The following is a 16,598-nucleotide window of genomic DNA, read 5'->3' on the forward strand; positions in this document are numbered from 1 at the left end:
AATCATTTTTCCCTTTTCTCGACCTCGGCCAGTCTCCAGGGTAGTTCCTTGTGCACCCGCCTCTAGCGTCGCATTGGTCTCCCCTCGCTGGGCCCATCTAGCTCTCTCCGCCTCGCTCGCCTTTCTGCGGCTTGGACCAATCGTAGGTGAGTTCCCGGTCAAGTCCCGGAATGCTTTGCGGCTGTAATGGCTGCCCCCGGCCGGCGCGGGGCTGCGATCTTTCGAGCAGTGTTAGGGTTTTGGCAGCTGGGCCCTGTCTCTGGGAGGGAGTGGGTCCCGTCCCTCTTGGGCTGTCAGCGGAGGTGCGTGTTCTGTGTCGCGGGCGCCGCTTCCTCTGGTCCCCTCCTGGCCTCGGCTTCTAGGCGTTATGGCCAGAACTCAGCCCTGGACCGCTTCCTGGGACTCTCTCAGCCCGACAGTTCGTTGCCGTTGACTCCTCATGTCCCCGCCGTGTCCATGCACAGAGGTAAAGAGCCCAGAGAGATTTGCCCGAGATTGTCACGGTGTTTTATCAGTGAAAGTACCATATGGGGAAACCTCTCAGTCTGGGGATATTATTTTTGGTCCTGTATTAAAGGCCTCGAGAAAGGTGAGCAGTGAAGGATCTCACAGGAGATACCAGGTTCTAAGAGTTTTCGAGCCAGAGGGAACCCATCTGGTCACAACCAGAGACTCAGAAAGCACGAGATTGAAGGACCACAGGCCAGGCAGAGTTGTGGCTCTTTGACCCCAAATGGGAAGCTGACTCGGTCCAATAAGTGCCCCCTGTACTTGGCAAGACACTGAACTACAGTTGAGAAATAGCATCCTCTATTCTGGTAGGGGGTAGTATAGACTAGAGTCTTTTAGGGAGTTGGACACATAAATTGATAATTGCATTGCAATGTCCTAAGAAGCTAATACAAAAAGACTTAGATTTCAGAGCCTTCATAACACCCTTAGTAGGGTGAGACTGTCAGGGCTGGAGGGATTTCTGGGTTTACCTGGTCTATCTGTATTCCCATGTAACATATATTTACCAGGCACAACTACATAGTAGTTCCATACAGTAATTGAGTATTAATTATTAATGCCAGGGTTTGTGCTGAGTGGTTTTACACAGTCACCAATTGCTGAAAGATGGTTATAAGTAGGTACCATTAATATCATCCTCATTTTATACATGAGAAAACTAAGGAATTCAGAGAGATTAGAGGACTTGAAAAAGTTACATGAACTAATTAATGGACAAACTGAGTCTCAAAGCCAGATCTCAGCTTCAACCTGGTACACTAATCTTGTATCCCTACTCCCTTTGTGGGTGGGTAGGACTATGTGCCTGACAGGATCCAGACTGTACTCTTTCTCACTCCCTTCCTTCTCCCGCACACAGATGAGCAGGATCTCCTCTTGGTCCATCCCCCCAACATGCCTGAGAACCCCCGCGTCCTACGAGTGGTCCTCCTGGGTGCCCCGAATGCAGGGAAGTCAACACTCTCCAACCAGCTGCTGGGCCGAAAAGTATGCTACATCCTTGACTCCCTCCTCCACCTCCTACCCCCACACACATACACACCCCCTTTTCATCTCTCCATGTATTGTCTTAAAGGGATCTGGAACCTCACTTGGAACTTCTTTGTTCCTGGCAGGTGTTTCCTGTCTCCAAGAAGGTGCACACTACTCGCTGCCAAGCTCTGGGGGTCATCACAGAGGATGAAGCCCAGGTGGTGGGTACCTGCAACACGGCAGAGGATGAAGCTAAGAGGGCCTCCCTTAGTGTTAGACCTGAAGAAAATGATGTTTAGACTCATTTCTCTGAGAGGAAAGAGTCTCCTCTTCCTTTAGGCCTGGAGCAGTTCTCTCTGTACCTTTTCCCTTTGGCATCTAGTCAGAAAGGTCTCATTTTTCTCTTTACTGCCTCCTAATCTTCTGTATATTCACAGTCATCCTCCTCCTAGATTCTGTCTAGAATTTAAGCAAAGCTAGACCGTAAAAATTTAGTCAACTTGGCCAAGAAGTTAGGGGGCAGGGGTGGGAGAAGCAAGCTTCTGACATCAAGGGTGGCCTTTCATTCCCAGTCATAATCTTTCCTCCTGGGTTCTGGGGGTCTGGGCATCTCTTGATTTTAGATTCTACTTGACACACCTGGCCTGATCAGTCCTGTTAAACAGAAAAGGTAATAGTTATGAAAACAAGAGTTGTAAGGGGAAAGGTGTTGAAGAGTGGGTGGGGAGATCCCATCCTAGGGGCTGGAAAACCCCCTTATCACACCCCATCCCTCATGAAGAGCACATCAGTCATAAGGCCCTTCCTGACCTATGTATGTCTGTCCCTCAGGCACCATCTGGAGCTCTCTTTGTTGGAAGATCCATGGAAGAGCATGGAATCTGCTGATCTGGGTTAGGCTCAAGAATGGAATCTGAAGTCCAATTTACACTGTTGTGGCCTCTTATTCCTGATAGTTTGGGAGGTGGGGGTTGGCCAGAGCCCATCCATTGGAAGTTCTTGGGGGGCGAGGAGAAGAGTGGTCATATCTTTGTCTTTTTCCCCACCCTACCAACTTCCAGTTGTGGTTCTTGTGGATGTCTCTGACAAGTGGACTCGGAACCAGCTCAGCCCCCAAGTGCTCCAGTGCTTGACCCAGTTCTCCCAAGTCCCCAGCATCCTTGTCATGAACAAGGTGAGTACCACCTCTCTGAGGAAGGGGTTTATTTTTCTTCAAGGCCCCCATCTCCCTGACCACATACCCTGTGCCCATCCCCCACACCCAGGTAGATTGCCTAAAGCAGAAATCAGTTCTCCTGGAGCTCACAGCATCCCTCACTGAAGGTGTGGTCAATGGCAAGAAGCTCAAGATAAGGCAGGCCTTCCGCTCACAGCCAGGCATCCAGTGCCACAGCCCAGCAGCTAAGGAACCAAACACACAGTCTGTTGGAGGCCCTCGGAGGACTGGGTGGCCCCACTTCCGGGAGATCTTCATGTTGTCAGCCCTAAGCCAGGAGGATGTGAAAACACTAAAGGTCAGTGTTGGCCATAGCCTGGCCTTTGGCTTCCACCATGTGAAGACAAGCCTCAGAGTTCCTCCTGGAAGTGAGAGTGAGTAGGAAAGTCCTGGTTGGGACTGCGATGCTCACCTACTCCCTTTGTACCCACAGCAATACCTCCTGGCACAGGCCCAGCCAGGGCCCTGGGAGTTCCATAGTGAAGTCCTCACTAGCCAGACGCCTGAGGAGATCTGCACCAACATCATCCGTGAGAAACTCCTAGAGCACCTGCCCCAGGAGGTTCCCTACAATGTGCAGCAGGTGCAGGCCCAGTGAAAGGATCTGGGGTCTCTCCACCAGGCGCATACCCAAAGCATGGCATCTGGGTCCCAAGAGGTAGGGGTGTGGACCTGCCTGACTAATCACATTTCTTTGTGCAGAAAACAGTTGTGTGGGAGGAAGGGCCAAGTGGGCAGCTGGTGATCGTACAGAAGCTTCTGGTGCCCAAAGAATCTCATGTGGTAAGCAGCACTGGCCTTAGAAGAGGGAGTAAGTGTCTATTAGGCAGGGGTTCTTTTCCCCCTGCTTGGGAGCCCTGAGAGCAGGCTCACTGTCCCTCTCTTTTATCCCACCCTCAGAGGATCCTGATTGGTCCAAAGGGGCACCTGATTGCCCAGATTGCAGAGGAGGTGGGCCGAGACCTCATGAACATCTTTCTCTGTGAGGTTCAGCTACGCCTCTCTGTGAAGCTCCTTGATTGACCACCCTCTGCTATGCCTCCGAAGCTATCCCAGCCCAAGCTTCTGGCAGGAGCTACTAACCAGAATTGTCCCTGCCTGGGACTTACAGGGACTGGTGAGGAGCATGGATATTGACTGACTGACTCTGGCTGGCCTGGCTGGCCTAGTCTGCACAGCCTCTGCCCAGCCATGTCTTGTATTGGAAGAAGGAACCTACCTAGCTCAGTCCCCAGGTAATTCCTCTCACTGGGGCCACAGCTGCTTAGGTCTAGAAGTTGGCCCCTTGGTGGGAGCAGTGTCACCCTGCTTCCTCCTGTCATTGGGCTCAGAGTTTCTCCCTGAGTTTTCAGTTGTTAGCAGAGGGGGGATCTTTTTCCTCCCCCTCATACCTTCCACCTTGAAGCCGTGTAAGGACCCGTGTGTCCTGAGTGAGATAATGCCTCCCACCTGCTCCCCAAGTCCTTGATCCCTACCACCCCACCAACCTCCCATTCTTGGATACTAATAAAGTTAAAACACAAGCATTCTGGTTCTCACCTTTATTTTTTTAGAACAGGAAAGAGAAAACTTACCCATTCCCTCACCCCCACCCTCTTGTCTGAGCTGGAGTCTCCCTCCCTTCCAGTAGTCTGCTCCAGGATCCTGAAGTCTCTTCTTGGCACGTTTTCTGGGTGCAGCAAGAGAACCATTACCATTACTAAACTCAGTAATGGTAACGGTTTCCTCGCCATTCCCAAGTGCCCTGTCCATGGGCAGGCTGTGATAGGTGATCGGTGAGCTCGATGGGCTGTGTCATCCTCTGCCCTCATCAGGCTCCAGAGTTGGGGGTACCCGGACTAGTACATCATCTATACTGTAGTGTCTCATTGCAAACTTACAGTATATGATGATATCCCAGCCAAGGCCCTGCAGAGGGCACAGCGATCATGGCTTGGAGAGCACTGCGGCAGGGAAAGCCAGGGGCTGGGGGCAGAGAAGGACAGGTCAGGGCCGGGCACACAGAGCTCCCCCATCCTCGCTCTACAGCTCTCAGGCTAGCATCTTGATTCTGTAGTCAAGGGCTTCCCAAGTGGGTTAGGGGAAGGGCACTGGCCCAGAGAACTTCGCTGAGCAAGGACCTGTTGAGATCACCTTAGGGACCCAGCACCAGAGTTAAGCCAGAGATCACATAATGAGGCAGAGGTCTCCGGTCAGACCAACAGACAGACCCAAAGGAGGGGCACTTACCTAGAGCTGGAACTGCAGACTGGGGAGGTAGAGAGGCCCTGTCCCTGCTTCTGTTCTCCAAGTGCTGGCCTTTTAATCTACTGGCCCCTCCCCTGGGTGGGGCACTTTTCTCGGGGAAGGCCCTGCCTCTTAACCCTTTCCCTGCTGGACACCTTGGAAGGAGGGTCACTGGCCCCTCTCCCTATTAGGCCTTTTCTCACAAACTTTTATGGACCTTGCTAAGGGAGGATCCACTCTTCACTTTCATCCCCATAAAGCTGGTCATCTGCTGTGCCAGGGAGGAGAAAGAATAGTCTCACCCCATCCTTCAGGGCTTAATTGCTGGTCATCCCTGGTGGAAGTTGGGTTTTTTGTTTGTTTGTTTATTTGTTTGTGGGACTGTTAGTTGAATCTCTGTAAGGCAGGGAGGGTCCTTACAGCTGGATCTTTGGATTCTTGGGGCAAGCTCTGGCCTAAGTTTCAGTCCCTAGGCCCCTATCTACATTTATGCTGAGCCCAAGGAGGCCAGGCATAGGCAGGCAGACCCCTTGCCCACCTCTGCCATGGCAAGGTCCTCTGGGTGGGTGGGTTGGGGGTCCTCCACTGGGAAATCTGAAGGCAGCTGAATCCCAAACTCTTTCGAGCCTGCATAATAATGGATGGGGTCTGTTCTTCCAAGATCAAGATCAAGGCACTTAGAGTGAGAACCTAGCAGAGGCCTCAGAACAATGAAGCCCCTGGGGTAGAGACTCCTCAAAGCAGGGTTTCTATTACTTAGACCCTCATTCTTGGGGCGGGGGGGGGGGGGGGGACTTCTGCTTCTCTGCTCCTTCCCCTTCCCCTATCCTAGACAATCTGGTCTGTTCTAGGAGGCAGTTATACCGCTCCTCCACAAGGGCAGATGAGGCCAGGATGGGGAGACCCTCCCGGAAAGACCCAACCTTCTTTTGGTTCCTTGGGTGTGTTCTGTTTCCTGATGCCACAGAACCTTGGCACATGTTTTTCCTGGCTTGGCATGATCTTCCCTCCATTCTTGTCTAGTTAGCTCCTGTTCCCACTGCAGATGTCCAAGTGTCACCTCTTCAGGGAAGTCTCCCCTGGTTAGTTAAATCCTCAGGTTATGGGCTCATTTATTTGTACGATTATTCACATTAAGTAAATAATCTTGAGGGTCTGGTTTATTCACTGATGTATCTCTACCACAGAGTAGTGACTAAACATTCATGTCAAGTGACTGACATGGAGCTGAACCCAGTGTAAAGTGGGAAAGGAAGGAGACTTTGGCCTGAGAAGGCAGGTGGACTAAGGTGTAGCTCTCTGAGGCAAGTCATTTTCTCTCTTGAACTGTCTCTTTTCTTCTTTATAAATAGCAATAATAACAGTCCCCAGTTCACTGACTTGTGAGAGCAGGTGATTAGCTGCTAGTAAAGCACTTATTGCAGTGCTAGTGGCAGCCCATGAAAGGGCTTCAAGTTAATTCCTACTTCACCCCCTTCTGACGGGCTCACTGAAGGCCACAGGCAAGGCCTGTTGTCAAACATCTGAAAGCTTATAGAATATTCTTATTTGTTTGTTTATTTTTTTATGATCCTCACCTGAGGATATGTTTTCTTATTGATTTTTAGGGAGAGAGGAAGGGGGAGAGAAACATCAATTGGTTGCCTCCCGTACACACCCCAATTGGGGATCAAACCTGCAACTTTTTGGTGCATGGGACAATGCTCCAACTGACTGACCCACCCAGCCAGGGCTCATGGAATATTCTTGAAAGGAGCTCAAGGCCACTGAGAGAGACCAAGTTTAGAGGTAACAGGCCTTGAGTAACAGTCCCAATTCTACTGCATGCATTTCTGACTTTGGGCCAAGTGCCCTTTGTGTCAGTTTCCTCAAATATAAAACGGGAGCTACCCATAACAACCTCATTACCAGGATGATATGATCACTGTTTAAGAGACAATCACAGGCCCAAAATGATGTCACTTGTGCTAAAAGCCCATGATACCAAACCTAGATTTATTACCTGATCTAATTGAAGTTTCAGCCTTTCCCAGGAATGTAATAACCAATCTGGAATTTTCTGGTCAAGCATCAGTAAGGTAATCTGTCATGTGTGCCCTGGCCATCCCTCAAAGAAAGAGGCAACCTGCATAATAAAAACTCTTCCCATTCTCTTCCCCCGCCCCCGCTCCAAAGTCAAGGCCTCAAAATAATCTTAATAGCTCCCTTGTTCCACCCTTCTTCCTGTAAAAACTTCACTTTGTACAACCCCTGGGATTCATGAATCCCTTAAAGCCAATTAGACCTTCAAATTTACTTGGTTGAATTCTGTTTTTTAAGAGAATTCATCTCAAACCCAGATCATACCATGATAGAACCAATGTCAGTTTCCTTTCCTCCTTTTCTCTGTCTATGAGCTGTGTGACTTGGGGCTAAGTGTCACTTCTCTGAGCTTTGGTGGTAATACATACCAAGTTTTAAGAAGTGAGAAATAAGTGAGAAAACTTTGTAAACCCAGGTGCTCTAACTAAGTGAGAAATTATCATTATCTCTGTTCTTGCCTCCGTGGGATCCCCTTTCCTGTCCTGTGACCCCTCCTGCCAGGCCACCTTTGTTCAGAGACCCCACAGATAGTTCAGCCTCCTTTACCAGAGTAAAGGGCTAAACTTGATGCCATTCATTGTCTAGGCTTATGCTTAATCCCTAGGGATCAAGTCCAAAGGTGAGCAAGGACAGAACCCACGGGTCCTGGAGGTAGAGGACAGCAATATCTCAGCCAACCAGAGCTCTGGCTGTGGCCCCTGGCTGGGGTGGAGGGGGCTGTGATCAGGGTGTGGGCTGGAGGAGAGTCTGAGCCTGGGTGGGGTGGTCTGGGGGCCCGGATAAGCAGACTTGTAGCTATCAGGGTGGGGGCCCTTCTGCTTATCAAGAGCCAGCAGAGGCCACAGTAGGGCCTGAGGATACTTCCCGCCATCTCCTAGATGGCTGGCTTTTAATCCCTGTGCCTCCTTAGAGCCCTAAGGGGGGTCAGGATGGGAGTCCTCCCTTTCTCCAAGTCACATGGAGACTGTACCCCTTGCATGGCTAGCATGGGGGCTGGGGCCTTGGGTTCAGCCTTGCATTCTAACAGGTTTTACTTCAGACTAGGAGCTTCATTGCTCTCCTGAGGCCAGGGTGGACTGGTCTGGGACCTTACCCTTCTAAAGTCAAATTCTAGTCCTTTCCACTGCAGCTTTCAGCCCTTGACTCTTATTTAGACTTTTGGATGAAGTCCTTAAACCATATGGCAAGTGATAAAAAAGAGCCCTTCAAAATCATGGAGTTCAAGTCCTTCATTTATATAAGAGAAGAAACTGAAGCCTAAAGAAGGGGAAAGAATCATTTAATGCTTCAGGGTTCCCTCCAGCTCTCAGCATCAGGGAACCCAGGACCCTAAGAGGAACAGGAAGGCAGCAATATATACCCACAGATACACAGACACACATAACATGTAGAACACATACACAGCACACATGTGTGATGCCTACATAGACACACAACACATGGGGATGCACATTTAAAACATAGGTTCAACTAGTAAAATTACTCTTAATTTCCTATTGCTTGAATAAAATTCTTTTTTTTCAAATTATAAGAAAAAAGTTTATTTAAAAAGTTACAGGGTTAGTAAAAGTGAACCCTAGAAGAAATGGGCTCAGGAAACAAGTTACAGAGGCAAAAGAAGGGCCCTTGGAGCTTAGGAGAGACAAAGGCAAAGGTAATGCTAATGCTCCTTTGGGGGAAGAAAAGAGGAAAGGGAAAGGCACAGGCATGCTCCAGAGAGTGCGTGCTCTGGAGAGCGAGAGCGTGCCTCTTTCCCCCCCCTCATTTTCCCTTGGTTGCTTTACTAAGCTTCATGAAGTTGGCAAACAAAAAAAGGCTAAATGTTCAATGTCTCACTGCCCAGTCAGCAGCAGAACTCATCCTGGAACTGAGGACCTTGAGAAGTTTTGGGAGATTCTTGCTCCTGTCTTGCTTTAGATACAGGGGTCCCAAAGCAAGAGCCTGGGTGGTTGTAGGAGCTTAAGAGGTGTGGGAAAAGAAAAGCCATAAAATTGTTCTAATCCTTTCTTTCCATTTGATAGACTGGAGCTTGAGATCTAGGGGGTTTGTCAGAGATGACTGCTAGTGATTGCTTTTTTTTTCTTTAATACATCTTTATTGATTTCAAAGAGAGGAAGGGAGAGGGAGCGAGAGAAAGAGAAACATCAATCATCAATGATGAGCCTGGCTGGGGGTGGCTCAGCGGTTGAGCATCAACCTAGGATCCAGGAGATCTCAGTTTGATTCCTAATCAGGGCACATGCCCGGGTTGGGGGCTCGATCCCCAGAGGGGCGTGCAGGAGGCGGCCCATCAATGACGACTCTCTCATCATTGATGTTTCTATCTCTCTCTCCTTCTCCCTCTTTCTGAAATCAATAAAGATACATTTTAAAAAATCATCAATGATGAGAGATTCATTGGGGATGGAGCCTGCAACCCGGGCATGTACCCTGACCAGAAATCCAACCCCTATCTCCTGGATCCTAGGTCAAGGCTCAACCGCTGAGCCACGCCCAGCTAGGCAGGTGATTACTTTTTTATTTTATTTAAAAAAAAAAATATATTGATTTCAGAGAGAGGAAGAGAGAGGGAGAGAGAGAAATAGAAGCATCAATGATGAGAGAGTCATTGATCTGCTGCCTCCTGCACACCCCCGACTGGGGATCAAGCCCACAACCTGGGCATGTGCCCTGACCGGGAATCGAACCGTGATCTCCTGGATCCCAGGTCGATGCTCAACCGCTGAGCCACGCCCGGCTGGGCAGGTGATTACTTTTTATCCTAGCATGGTTTTATCATGACCAACCTAGGAAGCTTTAACCCTCCCTGACACTTGCCCCCCCTCCCCCATATCCAGATTTGGGACCTACTCTGTTTTCCTCATTACACTGTGAGGATTCATCTGTCCCTTATTTGTCTCTACGCCATGAGCAGCACCTTGCTAATTATTTTCTGTGGCTCCAGCACTCTTTATGTGCTTTATTTTGGGAGGTGCTCAGAGGATGCGTTACACTGTACAGATACCAACCCTGTAGACAGTGCCCAGCATGTGCTTAAGTACTCTTACACTCTATGCCTTTTGGCCCCATGAGCAAGTGCATATGTTGAGCAATGAACCTAGATGCAGTGAGGTCCTTGGGGGCTTTCCCGGTGTCCATCAGTCTCTAAAAGATGGCTGCATGCCAATTTTATAATAGAGACACTGAGGTTCCTGGAGGAAATGTGTGGCCCTGAATCACACAGTAAATCAGAAACAGGCAGCACCATAGCTTTGCTCTCCAGACTCTCGACCATAGGCTCTGTGCACAGACCTGCTCTGAATGAGGTTGATTTTTTTGTGTGTGTCTCTGTGGGGCCTTTTTTAGTTTCAGAGGCAATGGAATCAGACCTGAGTTTTGCCATTTACCAGTAATGTGATTCTGAGCATATTGCTTATTTCATCTCTCTGGGTCTCAGTCTCCTCATCTCTCAAATGGGGATGACAGTAATACCCACCTCCCAAGATCCTTGGGCAGAGTCAGTGAAAGAAAGTGTGGCAAGCTACTGCAGGGTGCAAGGATGGAGTCCTCTGCCTTAGATCCTCCCTCCTGCCTGACGCCTTTTAAAACCTCTTCCACCTACTGCTCTTGGCCAACTCCAACTAGGCAACAATCCTCCCTCTTTTCTCTGACCTCCTGAAGCTTGGTGCCAGTCCCTCACGTGGAGCTCACATGCCCCGGAATCATAGGCCATCTTTGGCTTGAACGAGCAGAGCTTCAGCCTGCATGGTTCAGGGGTTGTGCCTGAGAGTTCTTGCTTTTCTAGACCATCTGCCCAGGACAGACTCTGAGCCAGAAGGGAAAAAAGCATAGCTTTGGATTTGTCAGAGCCTGGGCTCCACTACTACCTGCAGAGTAGGCCTGGGCCCTGGGCCCTGCCCTGCTCTTGTAGTTCTGGCTTCTTTATAAGTAAAATGGGCTTAAAATGTCTTATTTTCCATGATTGTTGTGCAGATAAGATAGTAGAGGTGAAACATTCTAACCCAGAACCTGGCTCATATATTATTATAGGAACTCAACAAATGCCAGGCTCCTTCCCTTCCGGCTTTGCAGAGGGCTTTTCCTACTTGTTCTCCCCAGAAGGGCATGTACCCATGGGCATGTGTGCTCATTCACATACCTGTGCAGATGCACTTGATAGTGCATATCTGCCTGGGTACATACTGAGTCAGAAATAGAGACTTTCCGATCAACATCTCCCTAAGTCTGTTCATTAGCTCCCAGTTCCTGTTCTCTGGATCAGTGGGAACCCCCATGTCCGGACTCGGACTATGACCTCTCCAGTCTTCAGGCACAGTCCTAAAGGTAGCTGTTGGATGGGAAAGGATCCCCAGGGAGCCTGGGTGTCCCTCCCTCCTCAAATCCTTCCCGCCATCAGCCAGGCCCTTACCTCCCTCCTCCCTGCCAGGACAACCTGTCTGCTCCACAGCTGCTTTTGAAGAGATAGGCAGCCTGGATTATCAGGCCAGACAAGGCTCCTAGTGACAGTTCCCTGCCCCCACCCCCTTTCAGGCAAAGTTTGTTCCAGGGCCTTTAACCCCCTCTGTGCTGGGCCCTGAGGCCCAGAGACTAGAAATAACAGAGAAGGGAGGTAGGCCCTGTGTTCCCACTCAGCTCCTAAGGTTAGAGCTGTGAGCACTAAGAAGTGGGGGAGCAGCATTACCTGTGCCTTCCAGGAACCCAGTCTGCACACTGGGCCCTCTTGTGCCCCATCCTAGATCCATGACAGCCCAGGGTGAGAGGGGACAGCCTGAACAGGCCTTTAAGGGTTTAGACAAAACGCTCTATACCACCCAGTCCCTCTTCCTGAGGCTGGTTCCAGGCATCCCCTCCTCCCTACACCCCAAAATTATTGCCCCTTTCTCCTCTCCAGCATCCTTCAAGCCTCTTTCAGCAAGGCCCCTGCCTGTTTTCTTGCTAGCTGTCTTTCCCAGGCCCCTCTGATCATGTCCTCTGGCTAGCCATTGTCCCTGACATTAAGGCTAACCAGGACCATCTCCTACTTGGCCCCACATAGCTACCCAGGCCTCCCTTTCTTCCAACAGAAAGTAGTATAAAGAGCAGGAGTCTCAGGGCCCTGGCCGCTTAGCTTAGTTGGTTGGAGTGTTGTCCCCATACGCCAAGGTTATAGGTTTGATCTCTGGTCAGAACACATACAAGAAGCAGCCAATGAATGCATAAATATGTGGAACAACAAAGCAATGTTTCCCTTTCTCTCTCCCCCCTCACCCCTTTCTTCTCTCTCTCCAAAATCAATAAATTAAAAAAAAAAAAAAAAGCAGGAACCTCAGATTCTGGCTTCCAGTCCTGGTTCTGGCTCAGAAACTGTGTGACCTTGGGCAAGTTCCTTCACTCCATGCTTCTCAGTTTCCTCATTTTATAAAATAGAGGGCAGTAGCTTTTTTCACAGGGTTGACTTATGGATTAAATGTGTACAACATCTATGTCATTTCAGTAATCTGCTGGGGAAAAATTTAAATTACAAAAAGAAATGCCTGTGAGAGGGCTTTGTAAGCTAGTCACCAAGCAAATAACATCAGCTAATTACATGCTAAGTGCTCACAAAGCGCCATGCTTGATGCTAACATGAACTGTCATTTAGTCATTATAATATCCCCGACTATACACAGCTCCAGGCTCAATCCTTGAGCCTCTTTGTTACCTGCATTCATTCCTTTGTTGATCTCATCTTGTCTCATAGCTTTAAATACTATCTATACACTGGTGGCTCCCTAATCCCTGTGTCCAGGCCAAGCCTCTCCCTCTCTCCCAAATTAATTTGTAGAGTGAATCTCCTACTTGCCAATTTCTCAAATAAGCACCTTAGACTTAACATGTCCCAATCTGAGGTCCTGATTCCACCTCGTATCTGCTCCTTCAACTATTTTCTCCCGTGTGTGTAAATAGCAACTTCATTCTTCCAGACAGACCCAAAACCCTGGGGCTATTTATTTAAATTTTTATTTTTCTTAATTTTTAATGGCAGATTTTTTTTGTGTTTTGAATATGTCTTTATTGATTTTAGAGAGAAGAAAGGAGAGGGAGAGAGAGAGGAACATCAATGATGAGTCATTGACTGGCTGCCTCCTACATGCCCCCTACAGGGGACTGAGCCCGAAACCCAGGCATGTGCCCTGACGGGAAATTGAACCGTGATCTCCTGGATCATAAGTTGATACTCAACCACTGAGCCATGCCTGGCAGGGCTTTTATTATTTTTTAAAATTTACCTTTATTGTTGAAAGTATTGCAGATGTCCCCTTTTTATCCCCATTGACCCCCCTCTACCCCTAATCTTATTTCTGAACTACAGTTTACATTCAATATTATTTTCTACTAGTTTCAGGTGTAGAGCATAGTGGTTAGATAATCATATACTTTACATCGGTGCCCCGGTATTTCCAGTCCAGGCACCATACACAGTTATTATAATGTTGACTATATTCCCTATGCTGTACTTTACATCCTATGACTATTTTGTAACCACCAATTTGTACTTCTTAATCCATTCATCTTTTTCACCTAGTCCCCTTACCTCCCTCCTCTCTGGCAACCATCAATCTGTTCTCTATATCTAAGAATCTGTTTCAATTTTGTTTTTTCATTTATTTTGTCCTTTAGATTCCACATATAAGTGAAATCATATGGTATTTGTCTTTCTCTGACTTATTTTGCTTAGCATAATACCCTCTACGTCCATCCACGCCATCAGAAATAGTAAGATTTCATTCCTTTTTTATAGCCAAGTAATATTCCATGTGGCAATTTACTTTTGAGTTAACTTTTTATTGAAGTACAACATACATTCAAAAAGTACATGACTCATAAGTGAATTATCACAAAGTGAACACACCCATGTAACAATCACCTGGATCAAGAAAGAAAATGTTACCAGCACATTCCCAGTTCCCAGACATTCCCAGGAGCCTCCTGTGTTCTCTCTCCTGTGCCCACTCTCAATCATGACCCTCTTCCCTTCCAAAGGTGACCTTCTATCTTGACTTCTAATGCCATAGATTAGCTTTACCTTCTTTTTTGGACTTTATATAATGGACTGATACATAATGCATTATTTTTTTATCTGGCTTCTTTCTCTCAACATTGTGAGATCATTCAAGTTGTTGCATGTATCAGTAATTTATTTTCATTACTGTGTAGTGCTTATTTATTTAAATTCTTATTTATTGATTGATGAGAGAGAGAGAAACATCGATTTGTTGTTCCACTTATTTATGCATTCATTGGTTGCTTCTTGTATGTACCCTGACTGGGGATCAAACTTGCAACCTTGGTGTATTGGGACATTCTAATCAACTGAGCTACCCAGCCAGGACTACTGTGTAGTATTTAATATCCTGAATATACTACACTTCATTCATTCTACCATTCATGAATATTTGGGTTGTTTGAATTTGGGGGCCATTATTCATAATGCTATGAATATTCTTGTGCATACATGTATGTGTATTTCTGCTGGAAGTGGAACAGTTGGGCCAAAGCCTATGTTATGTTCAGCTGAACTACATTCTGTCAAACAGGTTTCCAAAGTGGCTGTGCTGGTATACATTCCTACCAGCAGTGTATGGAAGTTCCAATCGCTCCACATCTTCACTTCCACTTGATATTGTTACTCTTTTCCATTTTAGTCATTCTGGTGGGTGTGTGGTGATATCTCAGACTGGTTTTAATTTGCATTTCCCTGATGACTAATGAAGTTATGCATGTTATTCCCATTATCCATTGCTGTGTAAGAAATCATCCCCAAAAACGGAAGCTTAAACTGACAGTCCTTTTACTATCCCTCACAGTTTTGGGGTCAGGATTTCAGGAGGTAGACTGGGTAGAATTGGCTTGGGGCCTCATACAGATGCAGTCAGATGGGGCTGGAGGAACTGGGGGCAGGCCAGGCATCTCTCTCTCTTCATGTAGCTCAGGGACTATCTATGTGTCTCTCTGCTCAGGCTTCCTCATAGCACAGTGACCTCAGAACAGTCAGACTGCTTGCATAGTGGTTGAAGGCTTAAAGACAGTATTCCAATTAATAAAGCAGGAGCTACATGTCATGATCTAGCCTCAGAAGTCACATGGCATCAATTCTACCATATTTTACTGACCCAGACAGTCACAAAAGTCCACTCAGTTTCAAGGGAAGGGGGCATAGCTTCTACCTCTAATTGGGACTGTCAGTCACATTGTAAGAGGAACAGGTGAAATAGAAGATATTGTTGCCACTATCTTTGCAAAATACAGTCTTCCAAACATGTCTTCACATATCCTTTGGCCAGTCTGTGTAGGGCTTGAGTCTATGATTTGTCTATTATTATGTATATTTTACTGCAATTAAAAATAAAGTTACATGAATGGAATCATATAGTATGTCACATTTTGGGATTGGCCTTTTATTTTGCGTAGCATAACTCCCTGGAGATTAATGTGTCTTAATTTTTTCTTTTGTAGTTATTTTCATATTGTTTTTAAAAATCTTTGCTTGCCCTAAGGTCAGGAACATATTGTTATTTTCTACATGTTTTGTTATTTTACTTTGCACATTAGATCTACAATCCATCTGGAATTGATTTTGTGTACAATGTGAGTTCAGGGCTAAGAACCATTTTTTCCCCCAACACAGATATCCAGTATCTTTTATTGAAAAGATTGTTCTTTCCACGTAGCTCTACATTGCCACTCTTGTCATAAAACAAGTGTGGGTTTATTTTTGGACTCTCCATTCTATCCCACTGGCCTACTGTGTGCCAATATCAAGCACACTGTCTTAATGACTAGAACTTTAAGTCTTGATACTGATAGTTAAATTCTCCAACTTTGCTCTTTTTCAAGTCTCTCTCTTATTCTTGGTCCTTTGGCATTTCCCTATAACTTTCATAATTAGTTTTTTTTAAGGAGTTCAAGCGGCAGTGGCAAGATTTATTAAAACAGAAGTACATTCTCAGGGAGAGAGAGTGGGCAGGCTCGGCTGGAAGAGGAACTGCCCCTTAAAGCGAAAGTACACTCTCAGAGAGGGAAAGAGAGCTGGCAGGCTCCAAGAGCAATTGTCCATAATTAGTCAATTAAAAATCTCTTGGGATTTTGATTGGGATTGTATTGAACCTATAGACCAGTTTGGGAGAATTGATATCTTTGCAATACTGAGTCTTCAAATTCATGGATATGGCATATTGGAGGCATTTTTTATTTCATTTTTTTCTCTCATACCCAGTATGTCAGCAACTCTGTTTAGTTCAAAATATATACACAATCTGAGTGCTTCTCACGATCCCCATTGGTCCAAGTGACCATCATATTTCACCTATATTATTGCAATACTGGTGAGAAGCAGCTGGTCTCCCTGCTGCCTCCCTTACCCCTCTTCAATTCTGCTCTTAGCAACATGTTTAGAGCAATGTTCTTATTGGGTTGTCTTGCTATTATTGATTTGTAGGAGCTCTCCTTTTTTAAAAAAAATATATCTTTATTGATTTCAGAGAGAGGAAGGGAGAGGGAGAGAGAGAGATAGAAACATCAATGATGAGAGAGTCATTGATCGGCTGCCTATGGCAGGCCCCCGACAAGG

At 46.9% G+C, this 16,598-nt stretch overlaps 1 protein-coding gene across 2 annotated transcripts; it reads left to right on the plus strand.

The window, feature by feature from the left end:
* Window positions 1-166: 166 nt before the first annotated feature.
* ERAL1 (Era like 12S mitochondrial rRNA chaperone 1) lies at window positions 167-4,224 on the plus strand. 2 transcript variants are annotated; one of them, XM_081162224.1, is made up of 10 exons: window positions 167-466; window positions 1,373-1,500; window positions 1,629-1,706; window positions 2,109-2,155; window positions 2,317-2,378; window positions 2,547-2,659; window positions 2,751-2,999; window positions 3,135-3,284; window positions 3,404-3,484; window positions 3,602-4,224. In XM_081162224.1, the coding sequence occupies exons 1-10, from the start codon at window positions 187-189 to the stop codon at window positions 3,722-3,724; spliced, it is 1,311 nt and encodes a 436-aa protein (XP_081018350.1). In that variant the 5' UTR covers window positions 167-186; the 3' UTR covers window positions 3,725-4,224. The 2 variants fall into 2 exon arrangements, 1 of the variants encoding a protein (XP_081018350.1); XR_014000533.1 differs by lacking the exon at window positions 3,404-3,484 and having other exon boundaries at window positions 3,135-3,359.
* The last annotated feature ends 12,374 nt before the right edge of the window (window positions 4,225-16,598 follow it).

Source organism: Miniopterus schreibersii (genome assembly GCF_964146895.1).
Source record: "Miniopterus schreibersii genome assembly, chromosome: 16".
NCBI lineage: Eukaryota > Metazoa > Chordata > Mammalia > Chiroptera > Miniopteridae > Miniopterus > Miniopterus schreibersii.

Excerpts from the sequence above, each read along its gene's own strand:
- ERAL1 (XM_081162224.1), top strand. The coding sequence starts at position 187 with ATGGCTGCCCCCGGCCGGCGCGGGGCTGCGATCTTTCGAGCAGTGTTA. Across the intron at positions 2,660-2,750 it reads GCATCCTTGTCATGAACAAG|GTAGATTGCCTAAAGCAGAA; the intron begins GTGAGTACCACC and ends CCCCACACCCAG. Across the intron at positions 3,285-3,403 it reads TTCCCTACAATGTGCAGCAG|AAAACAGTTGTGTGGGAGGA; the intron begins GTGCAGGCCCAG and ends TTCTTTGTGCAG.